Raw genomic sequence first — 11,907 nt, 5'->3', positions numbered from 1 at the left:
ACATCTCATTCCTTTTCCTCTTTGTTCCTTCATCATCGCTTACTCCCTGCCACTGATCTTCTCCCACACACAGCCCCCCAGTGTTTCTAACCACACTTTCTTTTTCTTAATTACATCATTTTAGTAGGGCCTTGGGTCAGCTATGGTCTTGGGAAAGCATGTAGATGAGCAGATACTCAGGCTGAGTGAGACCTATCCTGGAAATAATATCCCAGGAGGGATAATATTATCCCAGGAGGGCAGGGCTTTGTCTTATTTTCCACTATATCCCCCCCTTCCTGAAAATAGTGGTGACAGGCAGGATATAGTGAATAATGAATAAAATACAGGCAAGGTATATACAGGTTCCATTCTAACACACCACCAATGACAACCAAGTAATAGTCCTTGGTCTTATTGAAGGTAATGACAACATTTCACAAGTCATTCATGATTAAACCTCTTTGCAGAAATATGAGAAGGAAAAATGAATCAATAATACACTGTTCTAGGGCTTACCTGGTGGTGCAGTGGTTGAGAGTCCGCCTGCTGATGCAGGGGACAGGGGTTCGTGCCCCGGTCCGGGAAGATCCCACAAGCCGCGGAGCGGCTGGGCCCGTGAGCCATGGCCGCTGAGCCTGCGCGTCCAGAGCCTGTGTTCTGCAACGCGAGAGGCCACAACAGTGAGAGGCCCACATACAGCAAAAAAAAAATACACCGTTCTAATCCAACCATTATTATACTTTTCTTATTCACTGTTTTATAATATGTATTTAAAATATATTTGCAATCAGAAAATTTGGGATAGGAAATGTGGAACTTATTTTTAAAAGAACCAATCTCTTTTGCCTACATGACATCACAAATAACAAACAGTGAGGTTGCTTAAGTAAGTCTGAAAGAACCTTTGATAATCTATGTCAGTACAACAAAGCATGTGGTATAAATCACAGAAAACTTACTGGTCAAGGAGTCATAAGACGTGCATTCTCTTGCTGGCTTCTACTCTAAGGATTTCAATGTCTCATCTGTAAAAGGAGGACTGAGGCTCCATAATCCCAAACGTCTTCTTAAAGTCTGAAGTTTAATGATTCCTAAAAAAGATTTTATTGTTTTACATTCTGATTGTAAGGCAGTTTGTAGATATAATATTTATATGCTTATATACATAAATTTATATATTTATATATAATAGTAAATATTAACTGAGATATATGAGCTCCTTCCACGCAGAAATAGATTTTAGAAACTCACATAAAGAGACCATTTCTAATTTTTCCAGACAATTTTTTTTAACCTGGAGGAACTGGAGTAAATCGTTTCACTTAACAGATAGATTATTAGTAAAGTCTCAAAGGTAAATCTTTATCCTTATAAACCAACAAAATAGAACGTTAATTCAAAACAAAGTGACGACAACAAACCAGCTAGGAGTCATCTAAGGGACAGAGTGAGGATAAAACATTAATTGGTTCATTGGTGCAGAAATGGGATGAAGAAAATTCTACCACTATGCTCCTACATAGAAGAGGGTAATGCAAGAAATTCTTCCTTGTAGTAGAATTCAGGATCAGCCCTCTCCCCATCTCTCTGTTTTTCCAAGGACTAAACTACCACTTCCTCCAGAATATAAGTGGCAACCTGATGATTATTTCATTAATCTCTGTATAAGCCTTCTTTTGGGGACTGAGGGGACCACGAAGGTTTAAGGCAACACCCCCAGAGGTGACAAAAACGCACTGGCTGCGGAGATTGTTTGTACTAAAACTTTTATTTATTATTATTTTTAAATTTTTTGGCCGCGCCCTGGGGCACGCCGGATACCCACCAGGGATGGAAGCCATGCCCCCTGCATTGGGAGCGCCGAGTCTTAACCACAGGACTGCCAGGGAAGTCCCAAAACTTTGATTTAAATAGCACAAATTCGTCACAATTTCAAAAGAACCAGAAGTAATTTATATTGTAAGCACTTAAATCGAAGAACACTAGAACTGCTTCCTGTCCTGAAGGCTGACTGAATTCGGACTAGCAGCCACACTTCAGGATTTACCAAAACCTGGAGCTGTTCACACGCGTTTTCCTGCACCAAACGCGGAGGTGTTCATCCACGCCATGTTAATCACATTAATAAGCGTAATCATCCTATCAGGCTGCAAACTTCACGTATATAACAGTGACTTTCCCACTGCGTGTCGCCTGCAGGAAACGGATCCCCGCAGCGACTCTGGGCCTTTGGCCGGGTCTTGGGAAAGCTCCGAGTCCCGCCCCGCCCTCCAAAATCAGACCTGAAGACCGGTTCCCCGCGCTCACCGCGGTCTCCTGCTGCCCTCTGCCGGGGCCCTAGCGTCAGGCTATGGAAGGCTGCCGCGTGGCCGCCGGGGGGCGCCAGGAGGGTGACGTCACCTCTGTGCGCGGCCCCTCGCCGGAAGTTATTCCTGTCAACTTCCGTCCCTCTGTTCTTCTCCAGACCCCAGAAAGGAAAGTAAAGGTATTTACATCGCCCAGTTATAGTCCAAGTTGAGGTCGGTGACTCGCTGCTGGCGTGCTTTTTCTTTTTAGAAGCGGGTCTGGGTGACTGTGATGTGTAACGGAGTCCCATTCCCGTGCAGCCCCTTGCAGAGTTTCTTTGTGGGAGGAAGAGGGATGGAAGAACCCGTGGAAATACCCGTGGAATTTTTGAGTTAAAGACTCAACTGGGTTCGAACCTTGCTTCAACGAGCTAAGTCACGCTAGTAAGGGAGCTCGGCGCTTTTTCTGATTTTGTAATTTTAGGAATGATGCCGACCTTATAAGTTGTGGATGTTAAGTAAGATAATGTGTGTGAAGCACTTAGTTCTGGTTTTACAAATTATACTCTGATTCTGCCGCCTTTACCTCTCATACTCGGGCTTGTACTTGCCATTTTCTTCTCAGTATCTCTGAGAGATGCCTAGTATATAAGAGGTATGCATCTCACGAGAACATTATGCAGTGTTAGCTGAGATTGAGCTCCTCATTCTGTATTACAAGTCCTGACGTTATTTTATCCCCGCCCCTTTTATTTTTCCATTTCTAGGAAACAGCTATTTTTCAGCTTTTCTGGAGGAATACAAAGTTCTCTTTCCTTAAGACAAATGAGGTGAGAAGTTCATTGCTGTAAATATCTCCAAACTTAGCTCGTTTTGTCAAAACTGGAATGTAGAAGCCTGGAACCAGTGATTACCCATTTCCATTAAAAGCCCCTTTGTCCGGGGAATTGTGGAGCAGAGGGGCTCGTAAATCTTCCTTTATCCCTTAGACCTCACAAGTTACAGGTACAGAGATTTTCAGATTTTCAGTGTATTTGCTAATTTTGGCCTTTAGCTCTTGGAATAGTGGCTTTGGTAATTAAAAACGTCAATTTGAGAGACAGATGGAAATAAGTTATGGAATATTAATTAGTTTTGAAATTTGTAGATTGAGGCAGTTGGTACTTCTTGCATTAGGCTGCTTAAATATTTATTCACCACGCTAGATGTAATAGGAGTATTTTGAATGGAGATTAGATGCTAAAGAAGTAAAATAAATTGATATTCATCAGGCTTAACTTTTTTGTGTTGAAAACTGAAAAATAACTGTTATTCTATTTTTTCCCCTCTCTGTATATATTAATGTCCCCTCCCCCCTTTTTATTTAAGTGGTATTATCCTAGCCACTGTACTGTTAAGCAGGTTGCCACTTAGAATGGCTTGGACATCTTTCTATTGTGTTAGATCTGCCTCATTAAAAAATTTTTTTTTTTAATTTATTTATTTTTGGCTGTGTTGGGTCTTTGTTTCTGTGCGAGGGCTTTCTCTAGTTGCGGCGAGCGGGGGCCACTCTTCATCGCGGTGTGCCGGCCTCTCACTGTCGCGGCCTCGTTGCGGAGCACAGGCTCCAGACGCGCAGGCTCAGTAGTTGTGGCTCACGGACCTAGTTGCTCCGCGGCATGTGGGATCTTCCCAGACCAGGGCTCGAACCCGTGTGCCCTGCATTGGCAGGCAGATTCTCAACCACTGCGCCATCAGGGAAGCCCCTGCCTCATTTTTAAAAGGAGGATGTGTAGTATTATATTGTATACATGTACCACTATTTATTAATCATTCTACTATTGGTGGCCATTTGGGTTCCTTCTTTTTTGCTGTAGCAAGTAATATTATAATGGTCATCCTTTTTTTTTTTTTTTAATAACAAATGTGTATTCTTGTCCTTTATTTCCTTTGGATAATCTCCAAGAAGTAGAAATGCTGGGTTGAAAGATATGATGGATGGTACCAAATTCCTTAACAACAGTAATATTTGAGAATTCCCCCCATTTCTTCATATGTTTACCAACTGTTGATACTAGTTACCATTGTTTTTAGGCTTAGCTAAGACTGTTCATACCATTTTGAGGGGGTCAATTTATTGCATTTATAGTATTGTAATCAAAACCAAATTTTTGTTGCTATTTTTAAGTCCAGTTCAGCTCTTTTTTTCCCCTATGTAAATAGAACACTTAGTTTTAGATTCTTAGTAACAAATTACTATAAAACAAATGATTCACTTCAACTTCAAGTATTTCTTAAGTTAAAGATTTGTGGGAAGATACTGTTTGAATGGGATCTTGTACTGTGGATAGACATTAGGAGGATAGGCCTTTCTGAAAGACAGAACAGCTTAAAAAAAGGCAGGGAGACAAGAATGGTCAAGGATGTTTACGGCCTGAGATTTGAGAGCAATGGTGCTTTGTTGTGAGGTTGTAGAATAGAAGAGATAGCTAGAAAGGTCAATCTGAAGATTTTACCTTCTAGGGGAGAGCTACAGAAGTCAGGGAATCAGGGAATGAGGGACGTGATCACATCTTTGTTTTACAGGTGTACTGTGGGGGCAGTTTTGAGTGACTGATGTTAGAGAAGCAAGTTAAGCGGCTGTTATAGTCTGAGAGAATAGCAAAGAGTAGAGAGATTGGATTTCAGAGGTACTGAAGAAGCTGAGTCTACATGATTTAATGACTGGGGTTGAGGAATAGAAAAAAAAAAGCTTACTTTCAGATTTTTTTTATCACGAGTGATTACTGAGTAATAGTGATTTCATTAATCAGAGGAGGGCTGGTTTTGGGGGCTGGGAAGGATGCCCAGTTTGGTTTTGGACATATTAAATTGTGTGAAAGATATTTCTGTGGAGAATAAATTATACACAAAGACAAAATCCCCCTATGACAGATTCGGGAGAAACCTTAATTTATTCCTCTTTTGTTAAGATATTTGGCATATATTTTTAATTTTAGTTTTTCATCAGTAGAATTTCTTTTGAATTTTCTGTGACTCGTTCAGCCCTGTTTCTCAAGAGTAGAGTGTAGTCTAGAGTAGTAGTCATAGACATTTTTGAACATGTACAATCTTAATAAAAAGGTTTATAAATGTACCTCCAATATAGGTATATTTATTTACTAATTAGTTATATACATGTTTTATAGTACTATTATATTGTATACATTTTTACATTATGAAACATGTAAAAAGTAGAAATTTTAAAAGGCCAAGACAAATATAGATTGGAGTTTTACTGTTTTCTTCCTGCGTCCCATTGGATAATCTCTCACCCCTCTTTGGAAAGTACTGGTTTTATCTACAGCTGTCAGTGTTCTGTCCCATTATCCAGTAGAGGTCACCCTGAGCATCTGGAAGAGAGAGCAGGTTGTTGAGCAGGGCAAGGTAAAGCCTGCATTCTTTAGTTAGGAGGATCTTATTTTTAAGTTTCTATCTTCAGGCATTTTTGGAAGAGTATGTAGTTATAGAGTACTATGTGGTATTATGGAGACATGAAGAATAATGAACTCAGAGTATAGGGCAATCGAAAATGTGCTTTTGCTGTTTGCTGTTTACTTTGTGAGGGTTCTGTGTTTTGTTTGAATGTTATTTGAATCTGTAGTTTTGGAATCTTTTGTTAATTCTTTGATGATTGGTGGATTATCTGAGTTACAGGAATGTTCCCAGCCTGTAGGCATAATCCAAGTTCTTGTTAGATTATAGTAATTAAAAGGACAGACACAGAGGAGCTTTTCTTATATGGACCTTGAAAGCAGTATCTCAAGCCCAGAGATATTAGTGGTGAGTTGGAACCATCTATCTGTATTTTCTATTTTATGCTTAATTAGCAGAGAGGAGAAAGGAAATGCCTCTTTTAAGTGATAAGAGCCTGTTGTAAGTAATTAGGAATCAGGAACTAAGTTTTTCACAGCTGTATAGTCTGAAAAGGAGAAGGTACAGTTAAAAAGGTATTATATGTTGTTGTATGACTGAGACCACAAACAACTTAGGAACATAAACCATCTGACAAGCTGGATAACAGAAGAAAACTTTTCTGTTAATTTTCTCATAAAATATTTCCTATAAATAGAGGTGCTTGTTTTAGTAGGGACCTATGATTATTATCATGTATAAGTTCATCCATTTTATGCCCTATTTCTAAATGATCAGGAAAATGAGTTAACAAGGTTTTAGTCACTTGATCAAAGTTACATGTGTTGTGACACAGATGCAGAGAGTCCTGAGTTAGTCTTTTATAAAATGGTGGTGAGGAGAATGGCAAAAGTAACTTTTAAAATGTTTACATCCCATCTCTCTGTATAGTTCCACATGCGGTGGACTGTGTGTATGAAATATCCCAGCTAGATCATTATGAAGATGAAAATTGGTTTGGAGTTGTTGGGTTAACCCAAGAACCAAGGGGACATTAGGGTAAATTGAGTGACATGGAGATTGGCATCAGGAGCTATGTAAGATAAGAATTAAGGTTCTAATGATAGCATGGGTTTAAAGAGTACCATGAATCTAGAAAAAGGTGTTTAAGGTGGAAATTAGGTAGTATGAAGTGTTGGTTTTCAGGGCTAGATTTAGAGGTTTTTAAAAAAAATTTTTTTTTTTGCCTGTGTTGCGTCTTCCTTGTTGTGCGTGGGCTTTCTCTAGTTGTGGCGAGTGGGAGCTACTCTTCGTTTCGTTGAGCAGGCTTCTCATTGTGGTGGCTTCTCTTGTTGTGGAGCACGGGCTCTAGAGCGCAGGCTCAGTAGTTGTGGTGCATGGGCTTAGTTGCTCCGCGGCATGTGGGATCTTCCCGGACCAGGGGTAGAACCCTTGTTCCCTGCATTGGCAGGCGGATTCTTAACCACTGTGCCACCAGGGAAGTCCCCTAGATTTAGAGCTTGATAACCAGGAAGTGAGAACAGAGGCAAAGAAGAGTGGTATCTATGGGCAGAGGCAAGGCCAAAGATCTAGTAAGTTAGAAGACAAGGCAGAATTGAAAGCATCAATTAGTAGGAATAAGCCAAAGGTTTGGAAACCAGGAAGATAAAGCAGAGATGGAGAGGGGCAACTGATTTTGGGTAACCAAGGCAGGCAAGGCCAAATAAAAAGAGGAAGGTAAAGGCAGGAATAATTCTGGGGCAGTGATGATGCTGTACTGCTTTTCTTTATGTTAAGAATAGAAGTGGCCCCTGACCCACAGATAATCAGAAGCAGTGAGCTAGGGAGTGGGAGTGTGGTGGTGGGATTGTTACCACAGCACCAGGAGAGCTGGATCCCTAGGTGTTTTCTTACAGAAATGACCATGATAACTTACAGGGTCATAATATGGTCTTTTATCTCTTTAACATGTGTGTTTGTATAATATTATATATGTTGTTTTATACAGCATTCCAAAAGGTTTGGGCTACCTGACCATTATGGCACCAAGAAACCTCTTGTATATGAGAAGTAACCTTTTTGGTTCAAGATGTTGGATGATCCGATTTTCAGCAGAAATCCTCTTTAAATCAGTTTCATTTAGGCTTTTCAGTATGAAATGTGATAATGCAGACAGTGAACCTTTGGAAAATGAAGAGCTGCTGAATAACTTACTTACTATGGGAGTAGATGTTGACATGGCAAAGAAACGACAGCCTGGAGTTTTTAATAGGAGAGGTACTAATGAGCAGAACCTGAAGACATTCCTTCTGTCTAAAGGAGCTAGCAAAGAAGTGATTGCTAGCATCATATCAAGATATCCACGAGCCATGATACGCACACCTGAAAGTCTTTCAAATCGGTGGGATCTGTGGAGAAGAATTGTGACATCAGACCTTGAAATTGTAGCTATTTTGGAACGTTCTCCTGAATCCTTTTTTCGGTCCAGTAACAACCTAAACTTAGAGAAAAATATAGAGTTCCTCTACTCAGTTGGATTGACCCATAAATGCCTTTGTCGATTGTTGACCAGTGCCCCACGTACCTTCTCCAATACTCTTGAGCTGAATAAACAGATGATTGAATTTTTGCAAGAAGTCTGTTTGTCTTTGGGTCACAATGATCCCACAGGTTTTGTCAGGAAGATAATTTTTAAAAACCCTTTCATCTTAATTCAGAGCACCAAACGGGTAAAAACTAATATTGAATTTTTACAGTCAGCTTTCAACTTGAACAATGAACAGCTGCTTGTTTTGATACATGGTCCAGGAGCTAAAATCCTAGACCTTTCCAATGATTGTATGAGAAGAAACTACACAAATATCAAAGAAAGACTGTTTTCTCTTGGGTGTACTGCAGAAGAGATACGGAAGTTTGTTTTAAGCTGTCCAGATGTGATCTTCTTGGGAGAGAAAAAGTTTAGTGATAAAATAGACTGCCTCATAGAAGAAAAAATTAGCATTTCACAAATAATTGAAAATCCTCGGATTTTGGATTCAAGCATAAGCACTTTAAAAAGTCGAATCAGAGAATTGGTAAATGCTGGCTATAACTTGAGTACATCAAACATCAGTCTTCTGTCTTGGAGTCAAAAAAGATATAATGCTAAATTGAAAAACTTAAACACTGGACAGAAAGTTGTTCTGGGGAATTAAGCAAAAGTCAGTCTTATAATGTAGTGACATAATTTCATTTTGAATTTGGACCTTTCAAAAAGGAGGTTTGTTTTCTTAACCACATATACATATATAATGTTTCTTTGGATATTTTAGTTTAAAGGTTCATAAAAACTCATGATCATTATGCCCTGGTATAGTCTTCCCAGCTACCTTTTCTGTAGTTTGAATTAGTACAACACCCAATTTTATGGTATAGGCTGTGGCTTTTGTATGAATGGTAGTTGCTGAGTGCTATGGCAGAACAATGTGTAAAAAGAAAGTACAGAATAAGCCTTTTTGGTTTCTGTTCAGATTTGAAAATTGACAGATTCATTTAGATAGTTCTATTTCCTATCATGGTTTTGAATGGCAACCTATTTCTCCTATTCCATGTATCTAATTATGGTTCATCTTCAAAATAGAATGTAAGAATATGACAACAAAAAGGAGGAATTTTTCATCCCAAATTCTACGTACTCTATTTAAACCATTAGTATGCCCCACCACTCCTCCAGTTTAGGCTCAATTTACTATGGGTATATCCTGATTTCTTTGAAGATAAGGGCAACTGTTATAGGCAGAATAATGGTTACCCAGATATCAATGTCTTAATTCCCAGAACCTGTGGATATGTTTTGTTACATTATAAAAGGACTTTGCAGATGTAATTAAGTTAAGGACCTTAATTTGACGTCCTGAGTTGGGGAGGTTATCCCGGATTATTTGGGTGGGCCCAGTATAATCATAAGGGTCCTTAAAAGTGGAAGAGGGAGGTAAAAGAAGAGGTCAGAGTGATGCAATGTAAGAAGGACTTTGACCCACTTTTACTGGCTTTGAAGGAAGAAGGGGACATGAACCAAGGAATGCAGGTAGCCTCTAGAAAATGGAAAAGGCAGGGAAGCATTCCTCACTAGTGCCTCAGAAAGGAATGCAGCCGTGCTGAGACCTTGAATTTAGCCCAGTGAGACCCATGTCAGACTTCAGACCTACAGAACCAAAAGATAATAAACTGGTGGTGTTTTAAGCCACTGAGTTTGTGATAATTTGTTACAGCAGCAAACAGACTAATATAACAACTAAATAGATGATTAGTTGCATTTTAGGTGAAGAAGTGTACCTTTAGTATAGTATCTGCATTTCTTCCTCTTATACTTTTTTTATCCACCTATCTTTCTGGAATGGCTAATAAGTTAGTGTTTGTAGTTTCCTCTAAATGTATGGATAAAAAACTAAATGTAAGTAATAAAATCTAAATAAAGGGATACTTTTGCCTAATGAGTGTAGTTTAAAGAAATAATGATGGTTTCTGTATATTTATATTTTGTTGGTGTTTCTGTTAATGCAAAGAACAAAGAATTCTTTTTTTTTAGAACCAAGAATTTTTAGAGGCCTTGAGTTAAAAAATGACAAACAGATGACATCTGTATCTTGAAGACATTCACAGTCTAGCTCTGACATAAACTGAAAGAGAAGGAACAAATTATATGACCTTAATTACTTTTAATCGCTTTCCAGAGGCATTTGTTTTCTAGATGTGGATTTTGAATTAAGTAACAATGATGCTAACCTTTTAAGCCTTTTTTTTTCTTTTATTGAAGTACATATAGTTGATTTACAGTATTATGTTTCAGGTGTACGGCATAGTGTTTCAGTATTATTTTTGCAGATTATACTCCATTATAGGTATATATAAGATAGGTACATACACCCCCCCCACCCCCAAGATAATGGGTATAATTCCCTGTGTTAAGCCTTATTTCTTATCATTGATGCCTCAAAAAACTTACTCCCACCAGTGATAGAAACCAAATGCCTGTTTTTTCAAGGCCATTTGTATGTCAGTGATCTCTTATATTTCCAATAAAGTATTTGATGGCAAGCATGGCATAATTTAGAAAGCATGGATTGTATAGAGACATTTCTTTAGAGTAGTATATCTGGGTACTATTCCTGACCAGCTCTGTAACTTTGTGTAAATATTTTAATTTTACTGAACTTGTTTTCTCATCTATAAGATGAAAAATTGACCTCACAGAGTTGTTAAGAATCAGATGATATAGGGTCTCTAAGGTTTCTTGCACATAGTAACTTTTCAATGGTAGCCATAATAAATACAGTAGTATTTTTAACAACAGCTTTATCAATGTATAATTAATATACCATACAATTCAATTTAAAGTATGCAATTCAATTTTTAAAAATACTCATATTGGGGCTTCCCTGGTGGTGCAGTGGTTGAGAGTCCACCTGCCAATGCAGGGGACACGGGTTCGTGCTCCGGTCCTGGAAGATCCCACATGCCACGGAGGAGCTGGGCCCGTGAGCCATGGCCGCTGAGCCTGCGTGTCCGGAGCCTGTGCTCCATAATGGGAAAGGCCACAACAGTGAGAGGCCTGCGTACCGCAAAAAACAAAACAAAACAAAACAAACTCAGCGCTGTGTAATAATCACCACAATCTAACTTTAAAATGTGTTTGTACTCTTTAAAAGAAACCCTTTACCCATTAGCAGTCTATCTCCATTATCCCCCTCCTACTTTCCTAGCCCTAAGCAACCACTGATCTACTTGCTGTCTATAAGATTGCCTATTCTGAATGTTTCATATAAATGGAATCATACAATTTGTGGTCTTTTGTGACTGGCTTCTTTCACTTAGCATAATGTTTCTAAGGTTCATTTTGTACCATGTATCAGTATTTCATTCATTTATGTTGCCAAATAATATTCTGTTGTATGGGTACAGTAGTAGTATTGGGAGTAAATTTTATTGTTATGGCTTAAGGTCCTGAGATGGGAAGATTATCTCAGATTATCTGGCTGGGCTGAGTGTAATCAAAGGGGTCCTTAAAAGTCAAAGAGGGAGGTAAAAGAGGAGGTCAGAGTGATATGATGTAAGGACTTGATGCACTTTTACTGGCTTTGAAGGAGGAAGGGGACATGAACCCCCTTAATTCCTTAAGTCTTCTGAGTTGTATGGGAATACTTTCTGAGGTATTGCTTTGAAATCTAACAAGTTTATAAGGAACGGTGAGGGAGGTGGGCAGAGGAAATAAAAGTTTATTGGCATCAGC

At 38.9% G+C, this 11,907-nt stretch overlaps 1 protein-coding gene across 1 annotated transcript; it reads left to right on the top strand.

The window, feature by feature from the left end:
- Positions 1-3,038: 3,038 nt before the first annotated feature.
- Positions 3,039-10,185, top strand: MTERF1 (mitochondrial transcription termination factor 1). The gene is made up of 2 exons (XM_007452061.1): positions 3,039-3,097; positions 7,648-10,185. Exons 1-2 carry the CDS (start codon positions 3,093-3,095, stop codon positions 8,831-8,833), a joined length of 1,191 nt encoding a protein of 396 aa, XP_007452123.1. The 5' UTR covers positions 3,039-3,092; the 3' UTR covers positions 8,834-10,185.
- Positions 10,186-11,907: the final 1,722 nt, after the last annotated feature.

This window comes from Lipotes vexillifer, unplaced genomic scaffold (genome assembly GCF_000442215.2).
Source record: "Lipotes vexillifer unplaced genomic scaffold, Lipotes_vexillifer_v1.1 scaffold161, whole genome shotgun sequence".
In the NCBI taxonomy this organism is placed as follows: Eukaryota; Metazoa; Chordata; class Mammalia; order Artiodactyla; family Lipotidae; genus Lipotes; species Lipotes vexillifer.
The sequence above is the reverse complement of the archived record's forward strand: the minus strand, read 5'-3'. Positions and strand labels throughout refer to the sequence as shown.